This window comes from Haemaphysalis longicornis, unplaced genomic scaffold, assembly GCF_048455015.1.
Source record: "Haemaphysalis longicornis isolate Haplotype H1 unplaced genomic scaffold, Haemaphysalis longicornis Haplotype H1 scaffold_4, whole genome shotgun sequence".
Classification (NCBI taxonomy): domain Eukaryota; kingdom Metazoa; phylum Arthropoda; class Arachnida; order Ixodida; family Ixodidae; genus Haemaphysalis; species Haemaphysalis longicornis.
The window spans coordinates 218,592,951-218,613,974 of NW_027526361.1; the positions used below are offsets into that span (position 1 = coordinate 218,592,951).

General features: G+C 45.4%; 1 protein-coding gene across 1 annotated transcript in view; it reads right to left on the bottom strand.

The window, feature by feature from the left end:
* Window positions 1-2,429: 2,429 nt before the first annotated feature.
* Window positions 2,430-21,024, bottom strand: part of LOC144179634 (polyamine-transporting ATPase 13A3-like) — a 93,094-nt gene continuing 74,499 nt past the window's right edge. The window contains exons 24-28 of the mRNA XM_077708051.1: window positions 19,479-19,629; window positions 9,603-9,760; window positions 6,800-6,888; window positions 5,366-5,452; window positions 2,430-3,295 (exon numbers count right to left, since the gene is read on the bottom strand). Of these exons, the coding sequence (XP_077564177.1) occupies window positions 2,972-3,295; window positions 5,366-5,452; window positions 6,800-6,888; window positions 9,603-9,760; window positions 19,479-19,629 (809 nt within the window). The 3' untranslated portion in view covers window positions 2,430-2,971. The remainder of the gene's footprint in view (window positions 3,296-5,365; window positions 5,453-6,799; window positions 6,889-9,602; window positions 9,761-19,478; window positions 19,630-21,024) is intronic.

Below are 21,024 nucleotides of genomic sequence, written 5' to 3' on the forward strand. Positions count from 1 at the left end.
GGCTATAGTTGCTTTGTGTGCCGCAGGAGATGCAGGTCGGAGACTTTTAAGGATTTCAAGGTGGTCGGCTCGTCTGCTGTACTATAACTTTGACATCGAGTACTGCAAAGGATCAGAAAATCTGGTGACTGATGCTCTATCGAGATTACCCATTCAGACCGGTCAAGAACTTGTTAAGGAGGAAGAGATAGTGTCACTAGTAACATCAGTAGTCGATAAAGAAACCGTGCAGCTGGCAACGAAGGCAGATGTGACGTTGCAGAAGGTAGTAGAGTGTGTCTAAGGGTTGGCCAGATAAGAAACAAGTACACAGTGAATTAACACCTTGTTTTGATGTGAAGGATGAACTTTCTGTGGTGGACGGTTTACTCATGCGTGATGACCGTGTAGTTATTCCTTGTGTACTTGTACCTACGTTCCTCCAGTTAGCCCATGAACATCATCAAGGAATAGTACGTACGAAACAACTTCTCCGGGAACGTTACTGGTGGCCTCAAATGGATCGCAACGTTGAAGAACATGTAAAGCATTGTCTCGTTTGTCAGCTGGCAGACAAGTCTGCTAAGCCTCATGTAGCTCCGTTGCAGCCAGTGGAATGGCCTGAAGGGCCTTGGCAAAAGTTGGGAATGGACATCGTCGGTCTGTTAGATGTGTCGTACCCCCGATTTGTTGTTACACTAGTCGATTACTACTCTAAGTGGCCTGAGGTTCTGGGCACAAATTTCATTTCAACTGAGGGTGTCATTAAGTTGTTGGACTGGTCTTTCAGTCGGGAAGGGTGACAGATAATGGACCCCAGTTTGTCTCCAAACAAATGCCAGATTTTCTAAAGGAAAAAGGTATCCGCCACGTGTTCTCGTCGAATTATTACCCGCAGGCTAACGGCTACATTGAACGGTTTAACAGGGTTCTCAAAGAACATTTACAGGTAGCCAGACTTGAAGGCAAGCATGCTTCGAAAAGCATTACACAATTTATTGGGTCGTATAGGGTCACACTATATTCAGTGACAGGTCTTTCTCCAGCTGTTTTGCTGCATGAACGTCAGCCTCGTTCCAAAGTGGATATTAGCAGCTTCAGGATACGTAAAAAGGCAGCAGAATCGGGCAATTTTCTGCCTCATGTTCGGAATCAGGTCTTCACGAACCAGCATAAAGCTAAACAGTACTTTGACAGAAGGAAAGGTGCGCAGCAAACCCGCATAAAGGTAGGAGATGTCGTGAAGCTAAAATTCCGTAAGCAAGAATTTCTGAAGTATAGTAAGCCATTGACAGTGCAGGGTCAGGTTGCACCTTTCACTTTCAAGCTCAGTGATGGAATGATCTGGAACGCTTCAAAACTCGCAGTAATTCAGAAAGGGATTGAGGTTGGCTCGGCACTGAATTCCTTTGAAAATGTTGAACTCTCTTCCAGGCATACAGAGTTTTTATACTCTTCGTCTAATTTAGACATTTGTGACAGTCAGTACCCTAGTCTACCGTTGACAGATGGGGCAAACCCCAGGGTGCAGACAGACTCTGATCTGTCAGAGCTTCCTTCCAGTGCAAGGTCTGGATCCGTTGTTTCTCAGGAAACGGTAGAATGTCAGGAAGAAAATATTGAGCAAACAGATCCAAATAACCATGCAGACAACACAAGGGAAAACGAGGGGGCGTCTGGGTCGCCAGATAACTCAAGTTCAACGTCTACGCGTCCGTGCCGTAAGACTAAGCAGCCTCAATGGCTTCGCGACTATGTGCGGTAGGGGGTAGACGTAGGGTTCATGCCTTGTGTCATGTTGGACGTGTCATGTCTTGTGTTGGGTCGCATATCACCATTGAAAGTGTTTTTGGACGGTTTTTCTTAATGGATCTTAAAAAAAAGAGTTACTCTGTTGCGTGTCGTGTGTGCAACTTACAGGAGTGTGTGCGACTCTGCTATTCATACTTCCACTGCTCCTGCGCAAGTGATAGTGCTTTGGTGGGACTGTGTAGGACTGTCCTGAGTGACTGAGTGCTTTTGTGTGGATCATGTGCAACATGCAGACATTCTTTTAAAGCGCGGGGGAATGATGTGCAGTATGTGTTTCACAGAGTGTGCGGACTTCTTTTGCACGGGGAGATGATGTGGTGTAGTGGCGCCCTCTGTGGAGCGCCCGCGCACTGTGTGCGTTTGTGTCGTATTAGGTTGTTACTAGATGTCGTTGCGCGTGGGACGCACGTGATGCTAATGCTCCAACAACGTGCGTATGCGTGTCTGGTGGTGCCGTTGTGATGTGAAATAAATCATCCTTTGTCTGGGGTCGTAACAGCGAGGTCCCACTCTTTCTTGTGGGCTTGTGCGTGGGCCGGCGCGATGCGCCTTCCCTCCCGTCGCTGCCGAGGCCGCTCGCCGTCGCCCACGACACAACAAAAATCTGTTCTGAGAGTTGCAAGCGAGATAGATCTGGCCAAAATAACATATTTTTTAATCATGATTGATGGCACAGTTACAAAACACTGCCTCAGTGCCAACAGAAAAAAGAATCAAAGTCAAAGAGCAATCAGAGGCTTAGTAACAGGCAGCTCACCATACAAAGTCACTAATATCTACAACGGTCATAAAAGTGCCCTTAAAACGACAGCCTTAGAATAAATCAAGAAGGTTCGAATTATTGAGTGTTTAAAAAACGTTTATTTTAACAAGCACATGTCTTCTCCACCTTCAGCAATCAGCTTGCTTTCAAACAAGCAGCACGCCATTTTAAACCGACGTAAAAACCATACGCGTCAAATGGTTTCTTTTTCAGTCTTCATCTAATGGTGTTTACTCCGCCTAAAAACAAGGCACGTCTGGCGTAATTGCAGGTCCACACAGTGGATGAGAGGAATATGGTGGTAGGTTTTGCGTTATTGGAAGCAGAATACAAATTCCACAACGAAAACCATAACCAGATACATTACAACTTCACTGGTGCATAGGACAAGAAGATCTTAGCTCTTGGAGGTCTTTGTTACATGCGCGTAATGCACAAGGACGGCAGCACACAGTGGCCATTTTGTTGGCTCTCGCAGAATGCATTTTTCTCGCCTGCAACGCTGACGGTAATGGCGTTTTCAATGCTGCCGTACTCCTTGGGTAGCGTTTCTTGTAAGGCACTGGGTTGGAGGACAACTTCACGTGAGCGGCACGTACCGTTCTTGACGGACGACTGGTGCGGCAGTGGCGTCCAGGGTGGCTGCTTCTTGAGCTCCATCTGGAGCTCTTTGTAAGGAGCTGTTTTACTGAAGAAGCGCAGCTGGAGCTGTTTGAACACAAGCTGCTGCACCACAAAGTTCTGCATAAAATATAAAAGCCCCATGCGTTTTATAGCGTTGTTTAGTGAAGGCTGGCGAGTGAAGAGTGGAGTGAAGGCCATTAAACATAATTTTGTGAGGCGCTCTGCTCGTATTATAACAGTTTCCTTGAGGCAAAGCGCCAACACAAACAAAAACTGAATTTTTTCTGATATAAGACAGCAAGGAAAAACGATCAGGTAAAATAAGCAAGACCTTCGTCGAATATTTCACATCTTCTGTTTCGTGTTCACAGAAAAGGATATGCTGGCTCAGTGACTGGTCACCGTGCTGAATTATTAAGGATTGTCCGTTGTATTAAAAGCTTTGTGAACACAATGCAATTCAAGAAAAATAGTGGGCCCAAAATATTTCTCGTTATCACCATGGATACGGACAATTATTTTTAATGTACACCTTAGAGGAAGGCGAAATAAATATTATGTTGTGACGTTAACCCACGTTTTGTAAAACAAATACACGATATTTATTTGCAGTTGAGAACATGGGATGCCAAGAAATGACGAGGCTTCGAGCACCAGTAATACATTCAACCCCAAATCTTGGTGTTGTTTTGAAATTGAAAGTTAGGGTGTTTCGGAGCAGACCTATTATTCCAAACAAAGAATTTGACGCATTACTATTTGCCTCTACACGTATGGTGGGACAACACGTAGTGCCGGTACTCTAATTCTAAACACCAGGAGGTAAAATTCTATGCTGACCAAACAGTCCCTCTCCGCACTTTCCGAACGCAGATGGTTGAAGCCGGTAACTTAAAGGTTCAACAAAAAGACGTACACTGCATCGTGCCCTTGATATGCAGCTAATACCAACGAAACTGGGTATCCGAAATTCCTAAAGAAGGAATTGGCATCCTTTTAATTAAGCACACCCTATAAATTACTGAAAAAGTCTGAAACGGCAACGGGGGCGTTTTTTATGGATGAAACGTAAGGTATGGTAAATAAAATTGACAGATCCAAGTCGATTTTCATAACAAAATAAATGAAATTGAAGCAATTCCTTACCGCCGCTACGTGCATTTTTGGGGGCTGTGGCACTTTAGGTGGAAAAATTTATGGGAACTATTACTGCTATACGTCAAAAAAAAACAGTTGACCAACAATATAAGATAAAGCAAATGCCTAGAAACAGGAACAGGGTCCGACGGTGCCCGCTTCTGCCCTATTCGGCCAGCCCGGTTCTTGTTTGCGTAATTCATTTTATCATCCACAACTCGCTAACTCGCATTTACCAACTCACGCCAATTTTCTAAAAATGGGAATAAATAAATAACACTCTCTCCAACGGCGGAATTGACTGTCAGCGTTGGTTAAAAATACAACAAAAAGAAGAAGAAACAGAAACAACATGGTGTGATGCCAATGCTGAACTGGACGACGCCGTCATCAGTAGATGCCGGATTTGTAGTGTCTAAAAAGCGCTTTATAGGCCCCAAAAACAGGCCACCAGAACAAGGTTCGAGGCCTCAAAAGGCGTAGATCTAAGCACCATGAAATGCTGCATAAATGCACATAATTTTTAACGAAGTCGTGCGCAACCTGTATCTACGCCCGAAAATAAAATTGTATAGTTTATCATCGCACAAAATCAACAAAAGTTGAAAATAGCCGTTCAATTGCACCACAAAACTGTTGAATTTATAGTTCTGCTTCGTGTCAGTGAGAATGAAGGGCCCATTTAACTGCTGCTAGCAGTTGCTTTATGGTAGGTGGTTGAACTATATGACTAGGTTGAACCACACAGAGTCCGGAACAGGCAATGCTGCCCGGTACCATGAATAATGGTCTGAATAAGCCCTAGAAAGCGAAACTTTAGGCTAAATAGTGTCCACAAAGGCGTCCATCTTGAAAATATGCATCTAAAGGCATTTATGCACGAACGCCAAAAGAGGCATTTGTAGGCATTGTAAAAATACCATGAAAGCCCTTGCTAACCTCTAATTCGTGCTGATAAATTGAAGTGGGGTGATAGGAGCGCAAGGAAGAAAAAAAGCATTTGCCTAAAATCTCGACTGTAGTCAACAGTGATCATCAAAAATTTCTTACCTCCAGAATGTAGGCAACGACAAAGTGGCCCAAAGCTATGGAGACGCAGAGTCCGCGGAAGCTAAAAATGACATCCTTGATGTCAAACTGCACAACAGAGAAGATAAATTACTTGTGTTTACCTTGATGAGCACACTGAAAAAATTATTATGCAAGCAAAACCCTTGACAAGATTTTGTTTTCGTAGTACAGAAAAACCTATACATCTTCTAAGAAAGTGCGATACGTTAGAGGCTGTACAAATCACGAATACCAAAGTCAGGCACCTACAGGCAGCTAAAACGTCCTTCATATCATGAGAAGTTCCTGAACGAGCACAGGGTATTCGCTACCGCAATGCATGTCCATACAAAAAAGTGGGCAGGGACTATTTTAGCACTCCTTCTTAATGACAGCAAAACAAGACTGACACGTATGAATGCTGAATACAGAATACAATTGTGACAAGGAACAAAAACACTCAACCAAGAAAACTAAGAAACGCAAAGGAAACACCCTCTATGCAAATATTTATGCTGCATCATGCATCTTGCTTGTGCTGTCAGGGACAGCTTCTATGAAAGAAGCGCTCATTCCGGCTTCTCAGTATTTTTGTGGTAATAATGCTCACCCTCATTCCGTAGTCAGAAACGAACTCGCTCAAAGAACTTTGATTTGTCAGCAACTTTGTTACTGCAAAGCACCATAGAACAGCTTAAAAATACGCACCTTGCCCTTATTTTCCCAGATAAATTTGCTTCTCCCAACCTTATCTTTTTTACAGAATGAACGTCTGAAGTGGGGCATGTGGGTTCATTTGGACCATAAAAAACACAGCGAAAACACGAAGAATAAGAGTGTACGAAAGCACAGACAAGTTCGGAACCAACAGCTGAGCATAATCGTTACGTGTTACAAATAAATGCGTTGTCAGACACAAAACGTAACAAAAAACATAAGGATTATGCAAATATAAGATAGACGCGATTACATCCTGCCGTCACAGCACTCTTACATATGTGCCCTTTTAAGTACTTTATCCCTTTCACTGTTAAGGCCACCGACGGCTTACTGACGCAGTTGCGATCACTTTCAATGATCTAAAAGGCCTTGTATATTTCCCGCGTGTGTCTGTGCTTTCCTTCAATCTTAGTCTTCCTCTTTTTGCGCTGTTTTGTATGTTCTGATTACTCCAGTCTTGTCGAATAAGATAGCTTCCTATTTTTCACACCGCGTTGCCTTGAGAACTGCTGTTGATGTGCGAGCTGGTCTGGTCAATTCTTATTTCTCGCTGGTAAAATATATGTTATTTTGACAGCTATAACATTTTTTTCTGGTCATTCACAGGAACAATGCTGTCTTGCACGGTGCCTGACTGGCTGAATAAATAGGAAATTAACGCAACAAAAGCGAAACAGTTAGCAGAACAGTTAGCAAAACATTCGTAGCACTTACCTCTAAGGCATCAATGAGAAATTGGGCCGGGTAGAGCACCAGGTACAGTGTAAAAGCAGTCATCACACCCAATGCAGCCACGAACAAATCTGAGTCGGAAGGACAAAAAACACACAAAAAAACTGTGGTTAAACTGCTTTGTTGACCCTGGGGACGACGGCAGACCAAGATATGCATTGTGGTCTCTGTATGCGAATTCATGGTTTGAAATATGAATATAGTTGCCCGTGCTTTTCTTGCATGGTCCACGCCAACCTGTGGGCAAACAAATACGTTTACCGCATGTGCGACATTGTGAGCTCGCGAGTGTAACGCGCAGTAAGTTTACTTCGGAAAATTTCAAAAAGACAAATATTTTAACACCGATTCTACCACGCAGGTGTAAAAGACATGACACCATGTACATGACAGAAGATGTTTTATTTGATGCACGAAACTGTGGAAGCAAACATTCCTTTGCATTCTAAAATGTCTTGTACACCTCCTGCTGGCAAAAAATGTCCATCACCGAACATTGAAAGTGTTTGGAATTTCAAATACCGGAACCTTCATAGTTTTAGACGTGGCAGAACGTCGGTTCATTCGCTCCTAATTTATAAATCCTACCCGGCAGTCTTCAAGTTCTTAAAAACATCAGTACTCAGGGCTGGTAAAGCCTTGGATAAAGATATGGCAAATACGGCTCTGCTTCAATACATTCATCGCGCAATCATGCATTGGGGAAGGCGAGTGGGCATGAGGCTGCTTTGTCCCACAGGTGTCGGCATGTAAAATTACATTTCGCATGACGGACGATTCATGATAGTGAGTCTTCGGAGCCATACTGACTGAAACGATGTCATAATTGCCGCAGCAGATATATGAGCGACAGCTAACTTAGGTTTGCGCATTCAGGATTGTGTAAGCTAAAATTTACCTACGCGGTATTGACGGATTATTTAAAGAGAGAAGCTGTTTGGCAAATTGTAATTTTTTGTGTCCGCATTTCAAAATACCAAGAAAATTCCGAGCATGCGCCCATGAGCACAGGCCTCGCGGAGACCGCACGGCAATGAACAAAACAAAGAAAATGCCTAGCGCTTGTGTGTGCTTTCCTCACGACAACCGCCCAGCGTCCCCTGCGTCGGTTTGTCAAGCCTAGCACCCACTTATGAAGATTGCCAATAGTGGCAAAAAATTCAATACAAAAACTCCGTAGTCAGCCACAATCGTGGACACTTGTTAGGACCGAGAAAAACCGCAGCGTTCACCCTGATCGTCACAGCATTTGCTCGGAACGAGAAAGACACACACCATAGCGCACACACCTATAAGGTGATTGCAATGATTAGCACTTCAAAAAAATGAAAGAAGCCCACACTTAGGCCAACAATGATGAAGTGAGGGTCGTTGCGGCAGCGGAAAAAGGGGCAAATCTGCTGCAACCATAGACTTAAGCCTTCGTAATGGTCGTGAAGGTTGCGGGCAGCTTCACCAGCTTCAAGTCTTACGCGTTAGTGTGAGCTTCCTTCATTTATTTTATTGAATTGAATTACATTTTGGGGCAATTTGTGTCCATTGCAATGCTCCTGGGCAGTTTGAGGCATATTTTGTTATGGAGCTCGAATGTAACAGGAACTCATAATCGAAGGCCACATTTAGCAAAAAAAAAAGGTGCGTGTTAGAATAGTGCCAGTACGGCAGTCAATGGCTCCTGTTTTGTTTTTGCTTTTACAACCGTGTGTAGTCGCTGTGAACGTTTCCCAGAGTACATCGGTTGCAGAAGTTCAGTAAGTTAGCCAATTTGGACCTTGTGGGGAGGAAAGGCACTATAAAACATGGCGTCTCAGCCAGTGCGAAGACGCCTGCTTCCCTACAAAACGAAAACCCATACCCCTTGTTATTCAGAATTACTCTCGACAAAAGTAGTAGGACATCTATCCTACGATTGAAAAAAACATTTTTGGTTAAAAATATGCCCGCTCCTTTTGCGTGCGTGCACTCATAGCGGTAGAGAAATGGATCCGCAGGTTTGTGTGGGCTGGACTTTCAATCTCACAAAACTTTTTCTGTTTGGTACAGGACGGCGGGCTCGGGATGTGGAGTGCTTGCGATGGGAATATCTTTGTTACTTTCTCGGTGTCTCATTTATTTTGGCTTTCGTAATGGCTCGTTGGTGATGTTTTCTTGAACCTGTTGTTTGATATACTTTTTTAGTTAGTTCTGAGAATATCAGATGAATATTTTACTATTACGAGTAGTTGTTCCATTCATTGTTATAAATAATATTATATTATAACGAATATATACAGCACTTAGATGTTTTAGGTGGCAATACACATTTGCTGTAATGAAGTTGCTTTCAATGCATCCCTTCCATCAGTAGACCATACCAGGCTAGATGTAGCTTACAGTACACCTAAATGTGGGTGTGATGTTTGTGTGAAATACGGCAATTCTTCCTTTTGAAGCAGGGTTTGTAGTTGGGCAAGTTGGTACATAACTTTAACAAAACAGCGCGAAGCACGGGACAAAGGGAAGACGAAGACAACACAAGCGCTGAAGTTGTCAAAACAATATTAGAAAGGGGTAAATGGTCATAATTTATTGACATGCCGCCAGTTTTGCTTCAAATTTTTTGTCAGGTAGAAGACGCCTTGGCCGGAACACATTGTATTTAGAAAGTTGAGGAGGCCACAAGTCAAGGCAGCGGAAAAAGGTTTTCGGAGAAAGAAGGAATGCTTCAGTGTCTAACCCGTCTGCCTTCCTCCTGTAACTGCATATCCCGCCTCCCTGTAAAAAGTCCCCATAGCTTGTCACTCACAATTTGAGAAGATTGTCTTGCGGTATGGGTACCCCCGGGAGAACACCACGGCCAGGGTGATGTATTGAAAAACGGACACTGCAAACACCGTGTAGTTGTCATGGCATTTAAGGTCCTCTTCCTCACGAGTGGTGTCAACTGCGATGTGTGGTCGATACCTGAGTAGAGGAGGAACACATACAAACTTAGTAGCACTGCGGCATTGTCTATTCTACAGTCACTGACTGCCACAATTTGAGAAAAGCGTAGCAGTTCTTCGGCCTTGAAACAGAGCGCATCCTACGCCCTGGTACAATGCGCCGACATCTACATTTCCGGTTCGGCCGACCCTAAAAGGAATGTTTTCTACACAGAAACGACCGAACACGAAACGAAAGGCGCGGACTGCCAAAATATTTTATTTGGAATAGGAAAATATTGTCCCGTATGAAACATGGGGACAACGAGAAATAAAAAGTTGTTTTGAAGCCTGTAAAAGCCCTCTCACCGGCCGCCTAATGCGGCTAGTGCGTAGCGCCCGATTGGGTATTGTGGGAGAAATGGTATGTGTTTCAGTCGACGCAAACGCGGTTGCCACTTCTTATTTAAGGAAGGCGACAAACAATACAGGGAAGTGCTTCCGCAGTGCACATACAACGCCAAGGTGATTTTCTGCGGCCGGATTTTTCCGCTGTCTTTTTTTCCCAGAATTAACGTGTGATTATCATTCGAAATAAAAATCAGCAGGCCCCCACAGATGGGCATGTCTTTGGATTTTTTGTATTGCCCTTGCGCTTGGTTTTTCTTAAAATCACATCAGGCACCAAATACACAACCTTACATCACCCGTTCTGTTAATTTCTGAGGCAGTTTTTTACGCTCCCTTTCCATGACATGGTGCCTTCCCTTTCCTGTGCAAGTTTCCTTCCTGAGATGTATCTTTAAGTTAATTTCGTCTACATGGTCCCATACCCATATGGAAAAAACAATTGACAGGAGACCTGTCCACAAAGTCTGTCAAGGTGAATGCGAAAACGTCATTGGTCAGTTGTTGAATGGATATATAGGTACACTGAGCTCCACCATGTTCCACAGCTGCTGTTGATGTAGAATGTTCAGAAGATGTAGGCGGATACGACGCACCGATGAACTTTACGGGGCTAGTGATTCTCGCAAGACCGGGCGTTTATTTTATTGCCGGTTGTAGTATGGTGCTTGCGGGGGCATATGCCCAGTAAGCCACTCGGTCCTCTCATTATCATCATCATCCGTTTCAATATTCTGTTCCGAGCTATGTAAAAGCCAGGATTTTCCTGTGCAATTCACATGACTTTTAAACGTGTTCCCATGTGCCGTGCTTCACCCTTCAACCGACCAAACAGATACAAAACAACGTCATTTACAAGCAGAATGCATAGAATTGAGCAAAGAGAACACTTCAGAGTAAAACATTAAGGGTATTGCGAAGATTTTGTTACTGGTGGTGCCCGGACACGGGTCATTCCCTCAAATATCCGCGATTAAACCATTACGCTACTGCGGCCGATAAGCGAGTTCCTTTTGGCAGCTACAGAAAAGAACAGAAGTGTTCAAGGGAGCGAGTTGATGAGAACCACTGCATACAGGAATTGTCGAGCTTGTGCACTGAATAAAATGGAACGAAATCTCGCTGGTGTGCCTGGAAGGCTTAATCAATAACGCTTTTAAGCGCTGCATAGACGATAATTACAGAACCATGCATTGCTACTTTCCTAATTGCTACTTGTGAGGTTACCATGCTCAAATTTCTTCTTTATCACTGCGTACATATCTCTAAAACACGTTTCAGCGTAAAGGGCCTATTCGTTAGGTCCTACATTATTTAGGTAGATTTATCAAAAAGGCTTTGGTAGTACAGGTGTTCTGCACTAGTATGGAATTCCACAGTACCATGCTTCAAACTCAACCCAGCACAAAAATGAGTTAATTTTGTTTACACATCAATCACGTACTCAGGTTGTAGGATGTTACTGGATAAATGTAGGGCCACTTCGAGCATTCATAAACGTACTTTTTATTTTTTGAGCAGTGGGCCGTTGCCTAGCCCACCGGCGCCGTCTTTTTGGTCAAGACATTAAGCTAATGCTCTGGCATATATATTTTGCATGCCAGTGAAGGGAAACTTCCTCAGAAGATACGGAATTTTCGATTTGTAGGTGGCAGGACAGTTTCAATGCGGCTCAAATTAAGGCGGTGTGAGGACACGCTGCGGACCCAGCATTCGATGCCGCAAAACAAGTGAAGACGATGAAGCACGAGCCGATGTCAGGGAAAAGTACGTAGAAAAAGGAAAGGAAGAAGCGCAAGCAAGGAAGCGGAAGAGACGCGACAAGCTAGGAGGAAGGAGGAACGAAATTCTCGGCGAGTTGTGTGTTGGACGCGAACGGCCAGGAGACCTCAGAGCCGAGCCACATGCCCATCCACCACCTCATGTATTTTACAATGCCAAACGCATCGCCCGCTTCCCAATGGGAGTGAGTGGTACGCCTGCAGTGCCCATATGTCGCAAGGTGGGTCCCTGAGCTGCACGGGATCACCCGAGTTCAAGTGAGTAACTGAACTCAAGATCGGCTTGTGCCTCATTGCCAAGGCAACCGATGTCTGAGATGAAGTAACGGCGCTCTCGCCAGCGTTAGAAAACTCAGACCCGTTGCGGAGCAGGTTTTTCCAACGTTGCCACTTCCCACCGTGCCTCGCCCCAAGATGGTCACGAGACAAATGCGCTGGGAAAGCTAGTGATTTGGGGAGAGGGGCTGGAGTAGAAGGACAGGGTTTGGTTGGCTGCTCCGGGCTGATGCGTTTGGCATTGTAAAATTTCTTTTGCAGTGCGCAGCCAGAAGTGGCGAAGACCGGAGATGTCGAGCGGAACGCGTTCCGCTCCCCGCTAGCAGACGACGCTCGCTTTCCTAGCGCAACTCGCAACCGCAGCGCCGCGGTGGCGAGAGTCGCGGCCGGCCACCTTCTCTCCACGGCCGCGGCGGGGAGATACGGAACTGAAACTAAAGCGTGGCAAACTGTTCGCATGGCGACGCAGTGAAGCAGCCCCCTCGCGAGGGGCACGATCAAATGCAGAGCATTTCCGGGGGCGCACGACATTAAGTAGTTTGCGTTACGTTAATGTTGTTGCACTTGTGGCAACTGCTGACGAGAGAGCGCTCGTCAGCAGTAAAATTGGCAGCCTCGGCGCACGTTGAGTCCGAGAGAGGGGAGAGAGTGGCCTTGAAACGTGCCTGGGCGCGCTATCGAATGTTGATCGCGCCGATAGCGAAACGTCTGAGCCGGGCATGTCGAGGCGAGCGATGCGGACAATTACGGACGCCAAGAACGGGTGACATCGTGAGTTAAAGAAATGCTCTGCATTTAAAATAGAGGACGCGATGGCCCATCCTGTTCCTGAAGACTGTCAACGCCGTCTCTGCAGCGTCACAACGCCGCGCACTTTGGCCGGCGAGCGCACGAACCACAGCGCCGCGTCATCTCTTTGCCACGACAAAGCCAACGGCCATCACGCCGACGACTTCGGACAGCCTCAAAGCTTGACCACCGCAGTGAGCTTGAACTTTTCTAGATTGTAATTCTTCATATAGGAATGGACGGCTTTGAATATTTTATTGGTTCATATATGTATTCGCAAATTATAATTATCTTGCGAGTATATGTTTTCCTTTGTCCGACAACAAATAGCTGCTTCCACCTCTCCCAGTTCTGCCAACCCCCCTCGTTCACAAAAGAAGCTGCTTTACAGACGGTTCCAAACGGTCACTCTCATTTGCCTGCAGATGGTATCACCACTAACGGACAGCGTAGCCAGGGTGATGTTTCTTTTTGTAGTTTCGGTTTTATTATTACGCTCCTAGAGGTAGCGGCCCTGAGGAAACACTCCTACTCTAATTTTTTTTGTCGCCGCTTCTCTCCAGCGCGACTGGCTGAGCGCATGCAAGAAAACAGTCACCGCTGCTGCCGCTGCCGTGCAGCAAGGCGGCGTGGCCGACGCGCGTGTAATATTGTGGGAGATTCCTATGTGCTTTCTCGGACATTATTGTACTGCGGAAGAGACGCAAAGAACCCCGGCATGAATAGCAAAAGAAATCTTAGTGTCGTTATCGAAAGGTGAGAACCTTGTTCGTATGCCGTGAAGCTGAGCTTAAGTGTTGCACTTGTGTCGTGCGTGTGCTGTGCTTGATGACAGGCAACCTTGTCTGTGTTGGATTGCAATGAAGTGTTCAAGTGATATTCTAGCTGGCGTCGTAAGCGGCGCGCGCCGGGCAGCGTGGCTGCGCTGGCTGCGCTCCGGTCGCAGCAGAGCTGTCTCCGTGGGGGAAACGGAGCGGCGATTGCCGGTTGGGAATCGAAGGGGAGGGGGCACAATCAAACCGGCATGAGAGGGCGAGACCATCACCTCTCCCCAAGTGAGCTGCGCCCCCTCTCGTCGTTGCAATTACAATTCTAACGTCTTCAATGCCGCCAACAAGGCGGCGCCGTTGCTATGGCAATAATAACTCAATAATGTTTACCCAGGTTTACCAGTGTAGAATGTGGCGCTAATTTTCGGTTGGAAAAGAGTGCTATATTATACAACTGGAGCGCGAAGTAGTATGTATAGCGAAAGCAGCAAAGAATTCAGTTTGACGACAAATATTCATTCCTTCAAGGAGCACAAACCACAATAGTTCCAAACAAAGAAACAGCCGAAAAAATAAGCAAAATTGCGCTTTCTAATACATTTACAAGGCACCTGGATGAAAACAAATGATCAATTCTGTTATTGATGTTTATCTGTATCGAGCAGACAGAAAAACAACCAGGAGAGATAGTGTGACGACGGCCTTGGCCAAACTAGTTTAATGCCAGACTTTATTCTTTGGTGACAAGCTGAATGCCTGTTGCTGCTGCTTTCTTAAGGTAACATTACCCCTCATAACAGACGGTTCCAACTAACGTAGCCGAACAGTGTAGCGAAAAAATTAACTATCAAGTGAAATTGAGGTTTTATATACGTCAAAAATGTGCCGAGGCATGCTACGTGGACCTATCTCTGCTCTCAAGTATAAGCCACTATGCAAGATTTCGGTGCCTCAACCATGGGCCTAATGTACCAACATTAGCGGAGCGATATTAACTGGTAAGAGAGCACGTTAAACATTAGCTGCAAAGCTGAGCCAGTTACATGTGATCTCCGAAAAGTGTGCCAGCGTTCTCATCGAGAGCATTAACGATTCGCGAACACGCTAGACCTAAACGGAAAACATACACATCGCGGCTCTCGCCCTCGTCATGTGAGACGTGCCCTGCAGCTCTCTTGTGCAGCTCTCCGTGGGTGGCATGTTTCCATGTTTGCGCGCGTGCACACAGCAGTGGTGCGACCTGGCGGGGCTCAACAGACCCTTTAGCATATAACCACGGCCGGGATAGAGCTGCGGGGTGAGCGCGTTTATACAGCCTTCGCAAGGGGCATAGTTCCTGTCTGCGGCCGCTGCGGGCCCACCTTTCAGATGCACGCGTCTCCCAATCCGCGGGCAAGGTATGCGGCACTTGTGCTCTTCTTTTTTTTAAAGCAAAGCTTTCTACCTCTACCTGCCCACGGTTCTTTTGTGGCGTGCGGACAAGAAGCTCCCAACGCGGCTGGGGATGGGAAGGTAGCTTTTCACTCACTGAGCACAGTGTATATGGCGCGGCGATAGGGCGCTATTACCTCCCCGCAAGTAGGTGACTGCTCGCACCGGCGGGCGCTTCGGCGGGCGGCTTTGTCGTCTGCTTTAGCTACCGTTGTTTAGGGCCGGTTTTAGAGCTGCTTCGCGTCATTGGGCGCGTTCTTCGCACGGCTTGAATAAATTTTTCGACAGCACCTCCTGGGTAACCCAGACCCGACGAAATTAAGTGGGAGTACGGTTAAAATGCGTTAAGGATTGGTTTGCACGGCAGGAAAACAAAATGTGGAGACCACATACAGGCATCTGGCCGCTAGAAAAACGCCACCTTTTGCGCAGTGCTTGCCACGAATGGGACTCCGTTTTCTAAACTGGTGAATATTGATTCCGGTATGTTTTAAGAGGTATTACAAAAGCCGAAAGAAGCAACTGGATCTGCTAAACAGCGAATATAAAAGTTCCCTCAGCTTTCTCACAAACCTCAAACTTGCTAAAATAACCAGTTTAAATTAGTATAAATAGGAATCACTAAGCTCACATGCCGAATTCTTTCGGTGTCTGCGCTTGCGTCACGCGGTGGTGTAGCCCCGAGCTAGCACATCAGCGTGGCTGGGTTACGCTGTCTCAGTATTAGAAAAACGCTCCTCTCCGTTTTGTTTCCCCCGACGCACGGCTGGGCTACAGGGGCAGAGTCCGCCTCCGCTGTAGCTTGGCCGTGCAACGTCGTCCAAAATCTCTGAGCCATCGCGCTCAGCGATGGCTCAGAGATACAGTACTCGCCTCGTATGCGGCAGGTTCCGGGTTCGAATTCTGGTACCACCGGGCACCCACTGGTTTCATTAATGGGTACATGCGTCCCGGGTGTACTGAGGACCCATGAAAAGGAAATCCATGACTGGAAAGCTGCGTTCTACTCTTGTGAGGGGCCCCTGACCCTTATCCATATGGCGGGGCCCCGGTCATCATGCCGTGTTGCCGCATTGCTGGGGGTGAAATTGGTGGCATGTCCTGCAACAGGCGGTGCGAGTTGAGCGTCCACAGTGGCTGTGGAAGGCAAAATGTGCATTCGTGGGCCTTGGTGGTGCCGTGCACCTCCCGATAAAATAGGTACAAGCGACTCCCCGGCCTGGCGCTGGACTCTTTTGTGGGAATACAACGTTTAAGAAGTTCACCCGGCTTGCACGAGAAATCGCCCCTATTGAAAGGGGCGGCGGCAAAAACGCCGGATTTTTTTCCAAGAACCATTCGAGGTTCTTGGAAAAGATCGCACCAGCATGCCGAAAGTACGTCAATGCCGAAATACGTAACGGGAGGGTTATTTTCACGCAAGGTCATTGTCACCGACCTCAAAATGGGGACCAAGAGCACAAAAAAAACGTTACTGCCACAGGAAAAATCTGGCTTCAGCTGCCATCTCTGGACGTTCCTCCCTTGCGGGGAAAATTTTCACGTCGTCACAAAAAAATCTCACCGCGATTATATTTTTATAACGCGTTCAAATAAAGACATAAAAGAGTTTTGCATGGTTTCAGATTGCCAAATTGCGCTTGCAGAAACAGTTATATTATTACCAAACTGTATTATCAAACCCCTGTGCTTAACGGAACTGCGTCACGATGAAATGGATGCAAAACGGACGTTTTCTAAACGGACAATTACGATAATACCGCCCATGGTCTGCATTGTTCTCGCCTCAGCTGCGACGGCCGTATCAACACTGCGCACGCCGCCGCTCTAGCCCGGCCATGATTTAACTGGCCTACCGTATTGCAGCAGCACTATCTTGTGTAGCGCACTGCACGCATCAGCAGGCGTCATTTATGTTGTACCGGTTCAACTCGCGCGAAATCTCACGAATCTTCACTTCAGTAGATCGGGAACGCTAAATAAAAGGTACCCAACTAGAATGACGCGCGTTCGCGGTTCCCCCTTCACGCAAAAACTTCGGCAAGCAGCTTTAGTGCAAGTAAAGCTGACATTTTAATGCTGCTGCCGAGCGGCATAGTGAACCTTTGGCCACTAACATTATTTTTTTATTCGTCGGGCAGCATTCTTTGCCTTATTCGTTCTCGCCTTAACTTCAGCAATGTGTGTTTAAAGAATAATACGCTTCAGGCGTAATCCAGGCTCCACCGTATGCAAACGTTTCGCCAAAACGTACGTGTGTGCTGAAAAAAACACCTGCATAGTTCACCGTGTTAGCCACGTGGCTTTAATTGCTCTAGCTTCAGTTTATATGTGGCGATTGGATAACAAAATAAAGTTTGGATGAAAAGAGACCTAAATGCTTACGTTGTGGGATTGTTTTCGTAAATTTTGTATTTGCAGTGCTAGCAGGTATTGTTTGGGCGTTTCTGGAAAATGTCACCAAACTGTGTCATTCCAAGTTGTTTCCGACCCTCATTTTGCGCACAATACGACTTTTTTTCTGTGTCACAGTAAACCATTGGTCACACTATTTATGAATGTATCATTTGTAAACAGTGCAATGAGCTCGCGCATTCTCATACGTGATCTGAATTTTATGTATTATGGTAGTAAGGATTTAAACTTTAAAGGACACAGGATTGGTTCTTTAGAAACCCCCAAGATTTGCTCGTTTTCAAATGACTGTTTACCGTCGACAACGTAATGCCCCCTTTTATTCAGGTATTTTGCTATCTATATACAAAATTTCGAATAATTGTTGCTTTGTCTTTTGCGACGGTTGAAGACGTGCTCAAATAGCAAAGGCTTTTCGCAAATTCAAATGAAATATGCAGTATGGGTAAGGCTACTAAGCTCCCCCAAAGATTCACCACTATGTTGTATGGCACGGATAACGAAACAAAATGCTCGCAATCAAAGCCATGTTCAGGGTAACTGAAGAAAAAACGGCATTCGAAGTGTTTTATTAGTGACGCGTAAAAAGAACATTTTAAAGATTTTGCAGAAAACAGCAGCAGCGATATAATACAGTGATGTGAGAGATCTTTACAGGGCTGATTCGTGAATGCGCTAAACAATACCTAGTCTCCAATCCCTTTGCAAAAAACAATCCCGCAAAGTTTTTTTTTTTTTGCAAAATAGTACTATCTAGTAGGTAGCTACGAGCGCGCAGGACACCCAGGCAGCGTTGGATCGACTTCAGTTCAGAAGCTTTTGATACATCGCGGTGAAATAATAGTTGTTAGTCCATGGCTACCAAACATGATATTTTTTTATTCGAGACGTAGTAAAAACATATAGTGTAATGGCATAGGTTTGCTTCCCGTGAAACCTGCCGTATCAGGAATAAAAAAAACATATGATGTACCTTCTACACAGCGTCCTAAATGTGTGCCCTTCGCCATGGGAGGAATAGAAATAGGTGCAACTTCTTTTTTCAGTTTTTATAAGCTGAGAGACAAAAAAAATCGAAAAAAAGTTTGTTTGCAGCCCTCTTAGAAACTTGCACCACTGTTTTATTCCCATAAAATTTCAATGAAACGGATATCACAGGCTGCAGGTAAGTCACTGTTTCAGCGCTAATATATCATTTGTTGTAAACTATTGCCTCCTTTTTTTGGCGCCTTTAAGATAATCAATGGGGTCGCTAAGAGGATATAGTAGCATAATTTCTGGCTATTATTTTATATATTCTCGTTACGCAAATCATCTCTCTTGACAGCAATTTCTCTCATATTCTTCTTTTGTAGTGATATGTGAGCCGGCGGTGAGTTTACAGGCATTTTAATCCATAAAGTAATTTCGCATGCACTGTTATGCCGCTTCGGTATGACAATTAAAGAGGATATAGCTTATAAGTGTCCAAAAAATAAAGAAAATCATTCGGTTTGCTAAATGGGCGGATAAGTTGCGGGACATTTATGATGAAAACGTTTCTTCAAATATTAATTTCAAGGGAAGCACATTGCTTGTGCCAAACCGAATTTAGAAAGTTTGATCCCCAGCCGACGCAATAATGCATTCACTATCAGCCCCTTTTGATTGAGTCCCAGTTTAAATGTGAAATACACCAAAGATGTGCCCAATCTAAAATGGCGGAATAAATGGCTAGCATCCACCAAGCCTATCCATGTTTTTCATAGTTGTCTCCTTTAGCATGAGAACTTGTGAGGATTTTCTGTCTCATAAGGCAGCCCGCACAGCGCATAAGCATGGATCATGCAGAAGGGAGGCAGAAAAATGTCCCAGAAAGTAGGAATGAGGAATAAGAGGGCAATCCTACCAGTCCTGACGCCACAGGGCCAGAATGCCACACAATTGCGTGACTATGACCAGTGTAATCTGGCCAAGAATGGACGTCAGCGGGGTGAGTTCCATCAGGCTTGATGGGGGTGGCCGCTTGTCCAGCGCTGAACTGGGTTCCGTACGGCCGACTGCAAAGAGGCAAGTATCTTTTTTCAGGATAATACCCTCGGATCAACCCCTAATAGTAAATAAACAACAGGCACAAAATTTATTTGTATTATGTAATAAGGAGCACTGCACAAAGGCCATAAAGTCCCATCAAAGTGAAATATTGTGGTAAGCTGATGAAATCCTGTTTAGGAGTGAATGTTGTTATAGTTTACTCAGACAAACTGTGATTTGGGGTGTAAACGTGTAAAAGGGAGGAAGAAGGCAGAGAATGAAACAGAATTGCAGCGCGCGGGGGTGGAGAAGGAAATGACATAAAAAGGAAAGCTGGCTGTAGTACTGAAAGATTGTGAACGGAAAGTAGCAAGTACAAGGCCCTTTGAAATAGGGTTAGGGCAGAAGTTCGCAGAGAGTGCAATAGAAAGCGACGTGGTGTGGGTTGAGTGGTAGAAGAGGCAGCGGAAATGGAAGGGAAAATGGGAGGGGGGTGAAGGATCGCAGGGGAGGCAATGAGAACACAAAGGAAAATATAGTAAAGATGTATATGTTAAATAGAGGGGAGAGAGACCGAGTGCACGTGAATTTTTGAAACTGCAGCCCTGTAGAAGATTGTTTTGGGTGGGAAGAACAGATGAGGGGCGTATTATGGAACGGGTGGTGGAAGCAAAAGCTTCTTTCTAAACCATTTGAAGTCTAACTGGCAAAAACGCACACAATTAAATGCGATGCATTGACGTGCTCATCTTACAAACTCCCTCCCCCGTTATTGCATGTAAAGGTATACTCAAGCACAGGCAACAAAAAGGCGAAAAAAGGGGGAGAGTTGATGGTCGGAAGCCAGCACCACACAGCACTGGCAGTGATCCATCCGGCATTCTTCAGATGGCTCTCGCTTAACTTCATGTAAGGACGCCCTCGCATGCTTGCTACCGGGCGCAGCTCACGTCACAAAACGTAAAAGGAGAAGATGCTACATGTGATATAGGGGCAAAACTAGATTTACTTCGCATTTCTACCGATCTCCTTAACAGAACCTGCCTGCCCGTACTTCTTAATCCGAATCAGACAAAAGCGAACAATGATCGTTTTCAATTTCTTACTGCGAGCAGGATATGTAGGAAATGTGCTGCCCCGATCCTTGATTAGGGAAATGAATTAGGCCGAGAGGCATCTAACAAATGCCCAGAAATTCCGAGAATCGTCTAGTCATGCATGGTCTTTCTTACGCCGTTTGCCTTTAATGTGCGCTTTTTGTACGCGCATTCTGCTCAGAATACCAAAACCGCAAGTACATTTTATTAAAGCGAAGCTTTATTATGCTGCCTAATGCTGCTGTACGTCATTACGTTCAGGAGGAAATCCAGCATCCATGCATTGCACTTACACGCTCTAAATGCACACCATCATGTAGAGCT